Below are 16,646 nucleotides of genomic sequence, written 5' to 3'. Positions count from 1 at the left end.
AGGAGGCTTCTCTTTCAAAAGATCAGATGCCTGCTCAGACAAGGACTTTCTCAGATGTTAAGCTTTGTCCACTGACTCATCTTAATAGGAAGCTCTTTAAGGCAAAAACTACCTTTGGGCCCTCAAGAGGTTCCCTGCCAGTCTGCAGATCAGGGTGACATGGCCTTTGCTGCAAACCAGGGCCCTGATGAGGCAGTAAACTTCAGTGTAAACTCAAACAGAGCTCTATGAGCAGCTGTACTCCAAAGCCATATCCAAACCAAAGGTAAACAAATAATTTTTCCAGATTAATGAGATCCCTTGCATATTTAAAATTCAACAATGTAATTTAAGCACTTTCTAATGCAGTAAGCCATTGAATTGATTAAAATCATATATGCATCTCATCATATTCACTTCAGCAGAGACTCTCTTATTCCAGAAATCTCAACATACACTTATTTCTCAGTGGTCCAACCAGACCAATGACTAAACTGGGCCATTATATAAGCCTAAGGAAAGATCCACAGGTGCTTTGCAACTCAAGTGGCAACCTGTGGGAATGCCTCTGTAAGGGAGGAGGAAGGAGAACAGGCTGGCAGGGCACAAGCCTAAGTGATCCCTCACTGAGCTCTTATGATGTTCTTACTCCAAAGTCTGTCCTGCTGCTTCTTCTTAGACAGAAGAGACATTAGTCTGGACTCAGAAATAGAAACCTGAAATTACACAGTTTCAATGCTGGCCTTCTTTGTAACCATGACCAATCTCCTTGCTTCCGTTTCCCTGCCTTTATTAATAAAGCCAAGGGAGTAAAACTTACTTCACCTAACTCATACATCTTTTGTGAAGATGAAATGCTTGCTCTGTGTAAAGTACTTGGAAGATGAAAGACATCAAGTAAATATTAATCATAGTCACCACACCTACCAACAGGATCTTCAGTACACTGATTTGGATCCGTGCTTGAAGAGGCTTTCTTTGTGCAGTTCAGGAACTATGCTTTCTTGGAGTAGTAGAGCTGAATTAAAGCTAATCAGGAATTCCCATGTTAATCGGCCTTCTAGCATTCACAAGATCATAAGAAGGATGATGCTTCCATTTCAAAAGACAGCACAGTGCCACAAAATGAATTACATCAAACTGGCTGAAGCCCATTTACAGCATGGTCATGGAGGAAACTATTGGAGTTCATCCACGACATTCATCTCAGGGCATGCACACTTGTAAATCAGCTCCTATTCAGTAATGAAATGTCGAGTGACTCATTCTTTCTACATTTGAAAAAGCTCTCAGAGAGAACCAAAGAGGCTTTTACTTTCATGTCTGCTTTTATAAACACTGAATTACATCTCCTTACTTCAGGGAAGCTACAATGCTTCAGAACCAGCTGTAAAAGAGAACATTACCATCCTTGGTTCACAGAATCCAAGGCCACCTTAAGATCCCAAACTGCTGTTGAAGGAGATTTGGAAAGATGTTTAATTAGCAGCTCAGATGATCTTCTGACCTAGCTTCCCAGTGCACAGCAAGGTGCACTGGTCTCATGCAGACATGCCCCTGAGGCTGTCCCAGGGAAAGCTGGCCTGAGGCAGGCTGGCAATGCTGCTTGGGGCACTTCTGCTGCTCCATGTGTGTCAAGGGCCAGACTATTTACTTAACATCTTAAGCAACTTCTGCAGCTGAAACGCAGCTCACGCAGCCATTGGTGTCCTGCTGGCAGTGAACTGCAGTTTGGCCAGGTGAAAGCTGCCCTCACTCTTTCTGCCTGAACCAGCAAATTCACAGAATAAGGACAGCAGGGCAGTCATACCTTGACTTTTGCCCCAGTGTTAGCACCAGCTCACATCCAAGGGGCACATCCTGCAGCTGCACAGGGACCAGCAGCTGTGTTTCAGCCAGCTGTGCAATACCTGGGCTGCCCCAGCACTGTGCTCACCCAAAGAAAAATCCTTATGACAAAACAAACCCAACCAAGCCATGCCTGTGATCACAGGGAGTGCTGTTCCCTGCCACAGCTCTGCTGCCTCTGGAGAGGCGACACAGGTGAGATCCCAGGAGCAGAGCAACCACAACAAAGGCATGAAGGGAAGAGTACAAGGGAAAAACAAGGGTTGCAAACTTAAAAGAGACAACAGAAATAAAGAAAAGCAGTGCCTGGAAGTCAGTGTCCAAGGAGCACAGAACAAGTTTGCACACAGGAAGCACTTACTGCTTGAACAGAAGCCGTAGGAGATGCTGGACCTTGTGGACCAGGCACGTGAGAGATTCCAGCCTTACTGAGGCAGTTCTGGACCTGCTGCACCTCCATTATCTCCCAGACACCTGCCCAGTTTCCTCAGCTCTCCTGTCTCCTTGGCTTTGCCCTCCCTTTGGTCCCAGCCCATCCCAGCTCTCTCTGCCCTACCATTGCCTCCTTGCACTTTGGACCTCTTCACCTCAAGCTCTGAGGTTCTCCATGAGTGGCTGCAGCAGCCCCAGCCCGCGCGGCCGGTGCTGGCAGTGCCGGGCTCCAGCAGGATGAATGCACAAACAAACAGGCTACACTACCAACACAGCTATGCTCCAAAAGGAAATGACCACTGGATGTTATTGCATAACCCTTCTGAATAATGAACGTGTATTTCTTGAAAATACATGCCAGCTAATCCCCTTGGCATGGCAGACACGAACCACAGGATGGTAATTTAAGTTAATCAAGCCCTAAGCTCCATGCAAAGTTTAACAGTTTGCTTCACTACAGTTTGAGAAGCAGATGGCAAAGCACTCAGTGGCACATTTTCTGCCATTCTTGTACAAAGGGCTGTACCTGTTTCTGTTCCAGGCACGAACACCGACAAATGGATGTTTGCTGGACTAGCTGGCCACTGAATACCCTGAAATAACATACACGTAGATGCTCCACAGGGAGGTCTTGTGGGCAGCCAGAATTGGTCATTTCCTGGCTAGTTTGCCATTACTGCCATTCTTAGATATGATAAAATTAAAGCTACAGGCTAGCATAAGGCTCTTTGTAAGTAATCCAGGTCTGATCTGCAGAAGTACCCACATCCACAGGCAGTTCAATGCAGACAAGTAGGACAGGTTTTCTTATTCAACAATACTTGAGACTGCTGCTGTAGCTCACAGTATTTCTACGTACACCGTCTTCCAAATGACTCTGCCTGGCATGTGGGCACCAGAAACCAGTCTGAGGGTGGCATTTGGATTTCAAACCATCTCTGTGGACAGTCACTGAAATGCTCTATTTCTGGCTAGTTTGTGGGATGCTGGGCTGGGGGAGAGAAGAACTGACAAGGGGAGAATAGACATTTGTAGATAAAGTGTAAGGCCAAAATGCTTTTAAAGAAAGGGCAACTCAGATGGCCTAAGTCAAGCTTTTTCTAGGTATGTAGAGAGAATGGGAAGCAAGGTGGTGAGCAATGAACAGTTTATCCTGAGACATTCAACATCTTCATAATTTATAAACAGCATCAAAAAACCACACTTCTCCTTCAAAACAGGAGCTGAGGCCCCAGCATGCAGCAAATGGTGCTGTGCACAGGGGATGTACTTACACTAATGGACTGGGCCATGGCCACAGCTGCCCCAGCATTTCTGGAACCACCATTTCTACAGCAGCACCGAGCAGAAATGCTTCATGTTTATTAACTTGTTTGGTTTTGATTGTTGGATTGGCTCCCCATTCCCAAGGCTCTCAGATTTATTCTTTTAGCTTAACACTACAAAGTAATCAAATCACTCTGTTACAGCTGACAGACTGTGGGAGCCCTGAAGGGGAGGGGAGAGCTCCGTCAGAAGAAACAGCTACATTTTCTCTTACATCCTTCACACTTACCCTAAACTTCAGATTTGACTCATCTACATTTCTGGAATTCAAGAATATTGAACTTTAACTGACATGGGAAGTTATTTGAAGATGCAGGACTTTCACTTGAAATTAAGTCTGATCTACCTCCTGGGATCAGGGACCAAGATTCACGTCTCATAAGTACTGAAAAGCCCAAATGCACTCTCATTCTGCTTCAAGTCAAACACAAGTGTTGCTGCAACCAAGAAAACATCTTTCCAATGCTATGTAAATTCAAACCAACAAATTCATACCTATGAAGAGGAGATGAGATGGAAGATTCAAACATGCCTTTCTGCCCTTCCATCAAACGTGCAGAATAGGTAAGAACAGGAAGACAAAAGAGATGGCTCAGAGAGTCAAGAATAATATGGAAATGGAGGAAAAGGGCATGCCTTGGGCTGGATTTTGTCTGTCTCTCTTCAGTACAATTTATTTTCAGCTTTACGCTATGCAGTATCAGAAAATGCTTAGCACACAATACTTGTGTGGAAGACAAAGAAAATTTTTTTGATTTAGATGAATTCCAATGTCCTTGTCTAATGTTACCCAATGCAAAATTAGAAAGAAATTACTGCTTGCTTGGTCATGTGTTTTTAAAAATAATTTGAATGACCCACTGCTTTAAGTATGGACAGGGTCCTCTGTTATTAAAATCCAAACAAAGTCTGTACTCAAATTGACAGGGTAAAGCTTGAAGAAAATCCCCCAATGGGTTTCTTTAATCGAGAAAAACAAACAAAAAACCGCATGAAGCCTGTGAACAAACAATCTTACAGGCTTTGGACTTAATATACCAACAATGTCAAGCATTTCAATGCAGTAGCATCAAAACTAGATATTTACTGCTTGGTAGTGAGTAACCCTTTGAAAAGGGAGGAACAAAAATTCCTTTTTAATGAGTCATCATTTGACAGTCAGAGATCAAAACCTTTTGCCTGTATTTCTGACTAGAAGACTGTATAAACCTGAGTTTTTCTCTGTTTGAATTTATTTAAATCAACATAATTAATTAAGAAAATAAGTAAGTCGAGGTAACAGAAAAAGTGAGGTCCTTAAAAGTACCTGACCATCAGCAAGATCTACTGGGTTACTGAAGTATCAAATACATTCAGAAATTATTTCCTTATATAAACCTGGACTTGTGAAAATCCTAGTAAGATTTTAAGTATCTAGTGCAAACAAAATGAAATTATACTCAGTATGCATTCTGATAACCACATGAAATGAGTGATACATAATTATCCTTAAACTAATGTGAATGTTTACATACTAATGTTTGGGGACAAAGCTACTGATGTGTTTGGAACTTTCACAAATGTCTTTGTAAAATATTGACCTTTTTACTATTGCTGAAAACTTAAACCCATGAAGATCCATGACACAGAATGAAACATTAAAATACATGCCTGAGGGTAGATGCCATTTTTGTCTTTAAATATTTTCTTTAACCCTACATGAAATTCTGAAGTTTCAGCAAAAAGAAAGATACAATATGTGTTATATTGGGGGGGGGGGGGGGGGGGGGGGGGTTGAATCCTAAATTGGCATTACAGCCAAAGCAAAGAAATAAAAATGTTCTTCAGTGAGGAGGATTTCCAGTAGGATATCCCTGCCTTTATTTTGAATGTAATTTCCAACAATTTGAAAGGACCCTAAAGACCTCAGCTGGTAACAAGCACTGATGTTTTATTTAACTAGTTAAGGATACTTAGTGTGAAGGTAAAGGTAAAACACTGCCATTCCCATTTTACAATGGACAAGTATAGAACCTAGGAACTATTTACTCTTAAAATTGCCTCCAGCAATACATACATACAGATATTCAGGCCCTTTGAAAAAAAATGTGGACAACTTTGAAACTAGAATAAGCATTACTCAGCCTTGGCTTGTTATATGAAAACTGATATCCACAAAAAATCCCACTTGCTCCACAGAGCTTTCCAACCATCCTGAACTTCTGACCAGTGAGAGCATCTCCAAACCTGACTGTCAGCTCATGGAATTACCAACGTCCCTCTCATCAGTTGATCTTAATTCATGTTCGATTTACTTGTAGATTGGAAGTAATTAGAGTAAATAACCACAGTAACTGGTTACAGTTTGGGAATTGAGAGAACTGAAGAAAGAATTCAGAGGAATAATCTGATCTACTACTGTAAAGAGAATCAATCATCACTTTCCTTCCATTAGTCTTTTTGGCAATCCTGTGTCACTGTTGTCACAAGCCTGGATAACGATGCCACATTAATTCTCCTTTTGAGAAAGGAAATACAAGATGTGACTCTGTAACTGTGTCCTACCTGACCTTGGGGAATCTTTAGGGGAAGTTTCCCATCAAATGCACCTACAGACCTACAGTTTTTACTGAAGGAGAATTACTGAGCTTGACCCATGCTTTGTAACTCAAATGCACAACACAAAAATATACAACCAATCTTCTGTTTCCATTTGAAATAAACTATTAGTACATAACCAATGATTTTTAAAATCCAACCTTACATGAGAAATTATGTTTTCAAAGTTAAAATTACATTTTTAACAAGCCTAGCTCAGAGTTGATGAACATGGTGCTGGATGACAAGACCCCTACTGCACATTTCTGATGTAACACCAACAGCCTTTAGCTACATTTTAGCCACATTTCCCTAAACTGGAGATAGCCTGCATTTCCAAAGCCTAACCTTTCCAAAAGGAAAAAACCAGCAACTGACAGCTTTGTTGCGAATATTACAGAATTGGAAAAGAAGAAAGTCATCCTGTGTTTCGTAACAGGAGCAGACTCACTCTCTTCCTTCAAGCCAGCAGGCTGCTCTCAGTGTGAACTGTGGCACTGCTGATGTCACTGTGAGCAGGGACAAGAGGACATACGGCCTTTTGTACTGTTCCCATGATGCCGCATGTTAAAAAAACCCCAAAATCAAAAATCATTATCCAGGCTGGAAGAAGCCCAAGCCATCATAAATGTTTGTTTACTGCAATTTGGCAGACCTTTTGAGAAAAAACAACAAACTGCACTTAGATATGTAATCCTAACCCAAAATGTCAGATGGGAATCAAGCAGAAACCATGCCATTATTTTGAGTAAACCATGAATTATTTGGGGGAAACTTTTGCTGGGATGCTTATTTGACTGTTTCTCTGTAAGTAGATATCACTTCTATTACTGTGGCTATAACTAACGAGTTAACAACACTATTTACACTAGTACTGTTGTATCATTAGAAACAACAAGATTATGTACTTTAATTCTAATGCCAGCACAATTATTTTAACACCAAGTGTGTCAGATCTGACTCTGTACCCCCTAAATTAATTTCAGAGTAGTGGCTAAATAAAATGACATACTTCTTTGTGCTTTTGTTACAACACGCTCATGTGCAGCAAACTGTGAAGAAAATGTAGTAATTAGAGGTTAAATTAATCCCTGACAGACAGGCAGCTTAGTAAAGCTGGGCCCTCTTCAGAAAACAGAGCATAAAGCCTGCCAGTCTTTCAGAATTAGGCACAAAGAACAGGGAAGATTGGCAAGTCCCTCACTGCTGTGATCCAACCAAAGGGATGGAATGCTGAGAAGTCAGTGTAAGGCTTGGAGCAGCCAATACTACCAGGCAGATCTTGTGACAAATGTGATTTAGAGCTCCAAGGGATTGTTGCTGCAGCCGCTCCAACTGCCTGATCAGGATCAACCACTTGAAATTACAGACAGTCTTTTGCCCAGCAGAACAGGCTTCTAACCACCGTGTAATCTACCTCGAGACATTAATACAAGCCAACAATGGCATTATATTTCACAACATAACTAGAAAGTTACCTTGCTGCTTCAGATTTTAATGCAGGTAATGGGTTTCATTGCCCTCAACAGAGTAAATGTGCTGGGTTACTCTGAAAGCAATAAATAGGTAGGTCTGGGGTAGGCGTAACTCTCAAATCTGCTCAGAGTTTTGACGTACTTAATTCTAGAGAAAAAGAAACTTACACAGAAAAGAAAAACCATGCAAGAAGAAAGAGGCAGCCAGATCATGATGATGATACCCAGTATTTCTTTTCTATGTGTGTCAGCAGAGGTAAATGTTTTTCCCAATCTCTCCAGCCGTGGCACATGTAAGTAGCCAGGTTTTAAATCCATGCAAACACAGCCTGTTATCACCAGGGGGGTAACTGAAGGGCACCTGTTCAGCGCTGTGCAAGAAGCATCTTGGCTCCTGTGCTGGCAAACCCTGGTGCAGGAATTGCCGAGGCACCACTGCCTCCATTCCCACCAGATACCTTCCCTCCAAAGGAGGAAGGTGCAAGGAACAGGATTCTCCCTGGGCTGATGCTGCAGCCACTCCAGAAATTGCCTGACATGGGGTGACACCTGGCCCTGCAGGGGGAACCTCCATCCTGCCTGCACCAGGCTGAGTCCCCAGCTGGCCCTGACCAAATGGGAAGGCACAACAGGCACCTGCAGCGTGATCGCCAAGAAAATGAAAATAACCCCAAAACCAAATGGGAAAAAAGCAAAATGCCTGTATTACAATTAAAGTAAAAGTCAAGCAGGGAGCCTGCAGAGATTGCAAATCTATGTGGAAATGCTTTAACAGCACCAGCATTTCTGTACTACCCAGATCATCAATTATTAACAAATCAGGACATGCCTGATGGGGTACTTATGTAACACTCCTTTATCAATAAAACTGCCAAGTCCCTTCAGGGAAAAGCACTGTGGCTCTCAACAAGTCACAATATGGCACCTTCCTCTGGACAGGGCACTCCAGTGAATTCTGCTCTGTCCCTCCTCAGTCTGGCCACCCACTCCCAAGAGGAATCCTGGGCAGCCCAGCAGCCCCTGCCAGAGGCCCAGGGTGCACCCCAGCCTCCCGTGAGCAGCAGCCCTTTAATCAGGTCAGTGCTTATCAATGGCTCATTGTAGCCACGAGGCAGCTCCCAGCCAAGGCCATATGAGATCCTGCATCCCTCTGCATCTCCCACGCCTGGGCCCCACGGATTCAGCCTCCAGCCACACACTCCCTGGGCACAGCAATGTCCTCCAGCCAGCCCAGCTGCCTAGTGGGTAGGGAGGGCAGGAAGGAAACCCATAGCTCTTTCCTCTGCTCTTGCCTTTGGGCACAACAGGTTCTCCACAGTAGCAAAGAGCCAGGTAAAACTCGTCCATCAGAGGTGGTACGCTGAGCCCTGCTTTGCTTCCACTTACCTCCCCCCACCAGGTGAGAATGAGCAGGGTGCAGGCACACAACAATTCCCTGTCTGTACTGAAGGGCCTGATCCTTGAGCCCAAAATTCTTGGTTCAAATCTGATCCTCATCCACTACAAAACGGAAAAGGACTGCTAGGCTGGGCCCTGGAAGGGGAAAGCTGGGTGTACTCTCCTACCACCCAACCCAATGAACAGCCTGCAGTTAACCCAGGGTGCACACCAAGGGTAACAGCTCTGAAAGACCTACTCCAACTTGGCAAGTAAGTGCTGCACAAAATAAGTATTTTCTTCTTAAACGAAAGTAATGACTTAGTAATACTTTTCCCTCTATTTAATAAAATGAAAAATATTACCAGTGAGAAGGGCTCCCAAGAGGAATAAGTACTCCTTCCAACTCATTTGCAATTTATCCCACTCTGACTGCACTGCTCTCTGGTAGTGTAACTGGTGACTTCTGAAACCATGGAGTCACATCCTGAGAGCCACAAGCCCTGCTTTTGCTGTCACCCTGAGATATACTTCCATTGTGAACTGAGCTAACAGGCCAGTCCATAGCAACTGCAATGAGAAATATCTACCAGAAGACAAGGACATAAAGTGAAACCTCTAAATGACAAAGACTTCAATTTTCTGTGCAAAGCACTGGCAGTGATAATACAGAACAAGAGAAGGAGACTGTAATACAAGCACAGACTGTTTTGCACTTTCCCTTCAGCTGCTGGCAGTCCTGAAACGGGTTACAGAAAGTTAAAATTGTGGTACTGATCACTCCCTGTTCTACAGGGCTGTTTTTAAAAATTAAACAGCATTTTTCTATTTCTATTTTCACTTAAAACAATATTCCAGTATTTTCCAAAAGACAGTCCAATCCTGAAACAACCCTAATGAAGGCAGCACTATACACCCAACCAGCTTTATCACATATTTTTTCAGCAATTGCCTTTTCAAGGGTACCCCTTTTACGGGTGCACAACACAAAACTTGCTACAAGCACACAGTGGTATCATGCACATTTGGCATTTTACAGCTGTACTCTAAAGTTCCCCTTCAAAATTACTGGCAAGGAAGGAAGTTCTGTGTAATTTTAGCACTCAACATCTGAAAAAATTAGAAATGTCCCAACTGTTCTTTGATATGTAGAAAAGAACAGTTGAAAAACTTACAGTTGACTGGTGCTACCTAGGTTACCCATCAATGGCATTGAGACTGGTATATTATTAAGAGAGGTGTATGATGGGAATTGGTTTATTGTGCTGATCCATAGTAACCAACTCCTGTTCGTCCATCATTTATCTCTCTCACCAGCGACATATGGGTTTGTCTATTCACACTCTCAGCATTCTCTCTGCTCCAACAAACAGTCAGCCTTTTCTGCTGGGATAAGGAGATTTTTTAGTTACATCCATTATGTGCGTATCAACATTTATGGCAGGAAGATAATTGCCAAAGAGCTCAGGGGGATAAAAGCTCCCTCTTTATAACACAAACCCCCTTAAAAAATCAATATTGATATAAAACAGTTCAACACAAAGCCTTGGTGTGTCTTCTGCTTCCTTCGGTTCAAAATGCTGGTTTTGGGGTGTTTTTTTTTAAACATTGCAAGTCAAACTGGAACATCAGGTAGAAAGCCTTCATAGTGAGTTACATCACTGTCTTCCCACAGAGGATGATATAGCAGTGTACAATATTAATTGTTCCTCAAAGAAGTTTGCAGCAAATGTGTCAGATATAAAGAGGGCTCCTTGGAGAGGCGCCAGCACCATTTAAACTGATTTAGCTATCTTTATTTGGAGACCATACCAATTACTAATGAATCGTAACTTATAGTCACCTTCGCCTAAAAGCTGAAAATCGCTGACACAGCCAGCACCAGGGAACAATGAAAACCTGGGGATTCTGCCCCTCTCCCTATTTCAGGAGCTCAACCTTCTACTACTACATACCCCAGTTTGGATAAACCCATTTGTCACAGCTTCTGCACTATTTACTTCACTTTCCCATGGCTGTGTACTCATAAAAGTTATTTTAAGGTGCCTTTTATCAGAGTAGCAAGTAATATAGAACATTTATTGATTAAATCACAGGAACCAGCGAGTTGCACTGTACTTAACCTACAGGACGACTTAGGCATTTTTCTTACTGTTATTCTTGCCCTTGTGTTTCCTTCTGCCTCCCTAACTTTTGTCATTCTCATGAAGCCCATTTTTGGGTCAATTCTTGTCCTGCAGTCACACTCAGGCAGGTTAGTGACCTCTTAAGTCAGGGCAAGAGTATCACCCTGGCACCTGGGATCATGAACTCTTGCAGTAAATCTTCCTGCATATTCAGAAACCATCTAGCACAATAGCTTCTTAATCCCGTTTTAAATCGCCAAATGCTGCCACACTGTAAGGTTTACAAGGGGGTCAGTAAAAAACATTGTATTTATTAAGCACTCCTACCTGTGTTAAGAGGAAGTCATACAAAAAATATTTAAAAATATAACTGCCTCCTTTAAATACTAATCCCTCTCTAAACCCTCTAACAATTACTTTAGCTTTAAAAAAAATCCAAGACACTTTACAGTTCAAAATACTCAGTTACAAGGGACCAAAAGCAAAGCCCTGTCAATATGTGCTTTTCTGATTTTGAAGTATTACTTAAAAGGAATAAAAATAGAGCTGAAAAACCACATGTAAAAAAAAAAGAGAAAAAACCCTCAGAAAATAAAAAGCTGGATTGAATTTGAGCTGCTCAATTGAGAACACTGAACAGCTTTTCACTCACTCGAGGGCTGTTAACTGCATGTTACCTGCCTTACAGTACAGACTATTTGTTTTTTATCCCTGAGCAACAGACTATTTCCTGGTTGAGTTTAAAAACTCTGTGACGTTCCAATATCAACCCACACATGTGTGTCACTGTCAACGTCAGTCGCAGGAAAACATTAGAAGTCACCCCTTGCTAATGCTTTCCTAACATGGAATTTCCTTGTACCTCGCCCCCCAGCCCACCTCCTCCTTCAGCTGAGAGCATCCTTCCCAAAGCGCATTTTTTTTCTCCCTCCTAAACATATGGCAAGGAGAGAGGACTGAAAATGGGCAGTGCCAGCCCTAGCTCGCTGCTTTTTTAGGTGCTCGCGTGTAACTTACTCAAACTGCTCACGCTGCCTCGCACGGGGCGAACGCGGCCGCGGGGAAAAGCCCCCCGTGCGTGGGGGCGTGGGGGCTTCCCCCTCTCCCGGGGCGAGGGTTCCCCCGGGCACTGCCGGTGCCTCCCGCCGCTGTCGGTTCTCCCGGCAGCAGCTCCGCCCCGGCAGCGGGAGGGCACGGACCGGGCAGCCCGTTCGGGGGGATACCGGTGGGTGAGGGGAGGCAGCACCCAGCTGGGACGGGAGTGCACGGACCGGGCAGCCCGTTCGGGGGATGCCGGTGCGCCGGGGGAGGCAGCAGCACCCAGCTGGGAGCGGAGGGCACGAACCGGGCAGCCCGTTCGGGGGATGCCGGTGCACCGGGGGAGGCAGCAGCACCCAGCTGCCGGGACCGGCGGGTTCAAGGCCGTTCCGGCTCCCTGTCTCCCGGAGGCACCATATGGTCCATCTTGCACATCAGCAGCTTTATTTCCCCATCAGCTCGGCCCAGAGGGGGAGCTCCGGGAGCAGCGGCCACCCCCTGCCCCGCAGCCCCCCGGGGCACCGGCATTACCCGGGGATTACGGGGCTAAGTAGGGGAAGACTCGCGTTATATAACCGGGGGAGCGTTCCGCCCTCACGGCGCTCCCACAGCCCGCCCTCCGCCCCAGCCGGGGCGGCCGCAGAGCGGCGGCGGGGGGGGAGCCCGGCGCCTCCCTCCGCCCCCGGCCCGCGGAAGGGGCCAGACGCAGTTAATCCCCCCGCTGGCGGGGCGGGGGAGGCACCGCGGGGTGCCCCCGCTGCCCGAGGAGGAGGAGGCGGCGGAGGAGGAGGAGGAGGAAGGCTCTTCCAGGAGCTCCTCGCCAGCCGCCGGTGCTCGCGGCGTTCAGCGGCTTCCGACGGGACGAGGCGAGCGGAGCGGAGCCGAGCCGGCCGCGCGTCCCCCGCACGCCGCACCGGGGACGGAGCTGCCCGCCCGGGCGCGCCAGGCCGCGGCTCCGCGGCGCCTCCCGCCCCGCTCCCCGGCCCCGGGCTCCGCCGCCCCCCCGCCGGGAGCACCGTGGAAAACAAAAGCGGCCTTTTAATTTATTGTTCCGGGGGGGAGGCCGGAGGGGGGGCGGTGTGAAAGGAAATCAAAGCCCGTTTTCTTCCCAGAAACGGCCGTTCTCCCCGGGATCCCTCCGAGTCACCCTGGTGACAACCCCCCTCCAGCCAAAGACGAACAAAAGCCGCGGTGCCCCCGGCACCGGCGCTCCTCCGGGCCGAGCAACAGGCCGGGAGAGGCGGCGGAGGAGGGACCGGGAGGAGGGACCGGCTATTGACGGGGAGAGGGGCAGCCCCTGCCTTGGGGGGGGACGTGGGACCGAGCCAGCGAGCGCCGTGTTTACCCTGCCATTGCTCTGAGCCCCGATCTTAACCACAGCATCAGAGACCAAAACAGTTTAAAGCGTGAGTCAGCACGCGTTTTGTTCACGCGTTCTGTTCCGAGCACACGGACGGACGGACGGACAGACGGCAGCAGCGCCCGCACTCGGGGCTGCTCCCGCACACGCGCTCCCGCAGCCCGGGCTCAGCGCCGCGCTCCACGCTCCCGTCACCAACAACCCAGGGCTCCTTCGGGGCTCGGAGGAGCCTTTTGTTCGCAATCCTGCCTATCGAACGTGCGCTTCAGGTTCCCAAAATAACCAGGCACGCGGCTGCCAAGGCAAATACCAGGAATTACTTAAAAAATGATACTAGAGGGACCACCGCTAGCCCCTCCACGCGTGACACGCTGCCGGCGGAGTCCCCGGGCGATGACGGGTTTATCCTCCCCTGCCTGTCTGGTCCAAGTTTAGCTGGAAATCCCCGGACCATGGCTGAGCCGGCCCGGCCGCACTGACACGGGGACCCGCGGGCTGGCGGTGCGGGCGCACCGGCGGCTCCCCGCTCCCGCTCGCCCCCGACAGCATCCAGCGCCTGTTCCCGCAGCATCCAGCGCCTCTGCCCGCAGCCCAGCGCGTCACCACCCGAGCAATGACACGGAAACCCTCGGAGCGTCCCCCGCTGCCGCGCACCGCCTGCCCCGCCGCCGAGCCCGGGACCGCACCGCAAATCACCTTCTTCACCACCATTTTAAAGCCCGCGGACCCCCTCCCTCCTGCCCTCCTCTCCGTGGTCCGACTTCAGCTCTGACCAGAATGGAGGACGAAATTCCCCCCTCAAGTTTCTGTCCCCTTCCCTCCGGCGGCCCCGGCACACGGGACCCGCGGGCAGAGCCAGCCCAAGGTGGGCACTTTCTTGAACCGCCCCTGCAAACTTTCCAGCCTGGCTGCGACCGTGCCGAGCCCGGTGAGCAACTGTTCCGAGGGTGTTTAAGTCCTTTTAAACCAGCTCCTACTTTCCCAGCCCATATCGATTTCAAATGCTACTTACTGGAATATGTGGCTCCATCCGTGGTGCTTCTACCCGCTGGGAAACCAGCAGCATCTTGGACTGGGAATCAGCCGGCTTTTAGATCCACTTTGGCTGTATTGAGCAAACCCAGCGCCGCAGAGGACTCGCAGCCTGTTTTCTCCTTTTAGGTTCCAGACAAGTTCATCCTGGCGTTGCAGTTTGCTAATGATTCACTGTCTGTCTCGATCTGCTCACTACATTTCCATCAACCCACAGCTTCCTCACTTAGAAGGTGGAGTTTGTGGGGTTTAAGTTACTGATAGGCATATCTAAGTGCTGTGTCACTCAAAGAGGAGGAGACACACACACACTCACACACACAGCCCGCACACTCACACACACGAACGGCGCCAGGCTTAAAGGGGAAGTAACACTTTCTTCTCTACAGAAATTGGACACCTCACAGATCCAAGGATTTAATTTTTTTTTTCTCCGTGCATGAAGGCGAAAATTAACCAGCCGATGGTCAAAATGTTAACACACAAAAAGCTGCTTAGAATGTTTAGCACTTTCCTTGTAGAGCTTCAAATTCATTTAGTACAAAGTCAGATAGGTCAGAAAGCTACTGGCAATTAATAGATTTTTTTTCCTTCCAAATCAAAGTACTCAAATCACTGAAAAGAGAGCCCAAAGCATGAAGTGTAAAGGTTTGAGTTATTCTTACAGAGTGTAGTTTCCTGTCCCTTTGTGACATAGTTTGTTCAGCACTCTTAACACAAAAGGGTTAAACTCATTTCGCCAGGTGAACCCAGGTTAGCAAGAAGGAAACAGCAGAGTTCTTTCATTTTCATCTTTTGTGCTATGTACATGCCTTTTTGAAGACAGACACAATTCCAAATAGAGAGCTTCCATAAAGCCACGCACTTCTCATATGACTATAAATGTGCTTGCTACAAGCTGCAACCTCTGAATACTAATTTTGATAGACCATCAACTGAAAGCTGAGAACCTATTCAGACCTCCTCTTGGATTGTGCAGAAAGAACTGGGAAGAGCAAGCTGCAGGCAGCTAGGAGAGCACACTGGGTCCACAAATAATTGCTGGTATAATTTCATTTTATTACCTTGCTAAATCACTACAATTGTCACTCCTATCCTGATAAACTGGAGATGCTAGAAACTCTGTCCCAGTACATTGGCTCAATGGATGAGGTGTGGAAGACTTACTAGCATTTCTAATAAAATGTCTAGTTTCTAAGATCATTCCTGAAATAGTGATATGAGTAAATTATGCTCTGTAAAACTAGGAAGTTATTTGAATGCAACCCTTTACTGTAACCAAACACGTGAAAGTGGAGCCAGAATCTGACCTCGCTTTCCTGAAAGTTTTCCAGACAGCAATCACCTTCAACTTGCAGCAAACTTCACTTCTAGACCTCCAAACCCATCTTTGTACCTGAGCTAATGAACATGGGCAATAACAGTTCACCAACAGAGAAGCATTGCTTTTTAGCTTTGCTGAAGCCTCTGGCTTGCCTGTGACAGCTGCAACAATAGGCCTGCTTCCCTGAGCAGTATTTGTGGTATTTCAGCTTGCATTGTTTGGAAACTTATTGGTTTGCTTTTCTAGTGCTCTTGCCTTTTATATTATTTAAAATAACTTTGATCTATTTGGTCAATTAAAAAAAAAAGAAACACAAAAATAATAAACTTTTGTGGTTGTAAACACCCTGAATTCTACAGCATCCCAGGGCCAGATCTCAAAAGATTTCAGTGACTAAGGGGGAGTTGTATCAACATCTGATGTTTGGGTTTGCTGGGCTGTCCAGACCAAATCTACTGCCCTGCCTGAGGTGCTGAGGCCCAAACACAGCACTAGGGCATCAGCATGGGATCTAAAAGGGCCAACATGCTGAGCAGGAGTCACCTAAAATGAGCAAGCTCAGTGAAGATACACTTTTATCATACCTGAATGAAGCTCCACTGGAAGGAGGTGCCACTCTCTGCCCAGTGTGCCATGTCAGAAACCCTCCCCTGAAAATACATGTGTGTGTAAGGGCTCCCATCTTCCTCCCTGGAGATTTTGGAACTAAAATACAAATGTATGGAACACATGGGGCACCCAGGGATTCACAC

At 46.5% G+C, this 16,646-nt stretch overlaps 1 protein-coding gene across 1 annotated transcript in view; it reads right to left on the bottom strand.

The window, feature by feature from the left end:
* MAMLD1 (mastermind like domain containing 1) overlaps positions 1 to 14,868 on the bottom strand; it is an 81,071-nt gene extending 66,203 nt beyond the window's left edge. Inside the window, exon 1 of the mRNA XM_063170502.1 lies at positions 14,551 to 14,868. Coding sequence (XP_063026572.1) covers positions 14,551 to 14,604 — 54 coding nt within the window. The 5' untranslated portion in view covers positions 14,605 to 14,868. The remainder of the gene's footprint in view (positions 1 to 14,550) is intronic.
* Between the last annotated feature and the right edge of the window lie 1,778 nt (positions 14,869 to 16,646).

This window comes from Melospiza melodia, chromosome 16 (genome assembly GCF_035770615.1).
Source record: "Melospiza melodia melodia isolate bMelMel2 chromosome 16, bMelMel2.pri, whole genome shotgun sequence".
Taxonomy (NCBI): domain Eukaryota; kingdom Metazoa; phylum Chordata; class Aves; order Passeriformes; family Passerellidae; genus Melospiza; species Melospiza melodia.
This window is presented reverse-complemented; position numbering and strand designations above follow the sequence as displayed.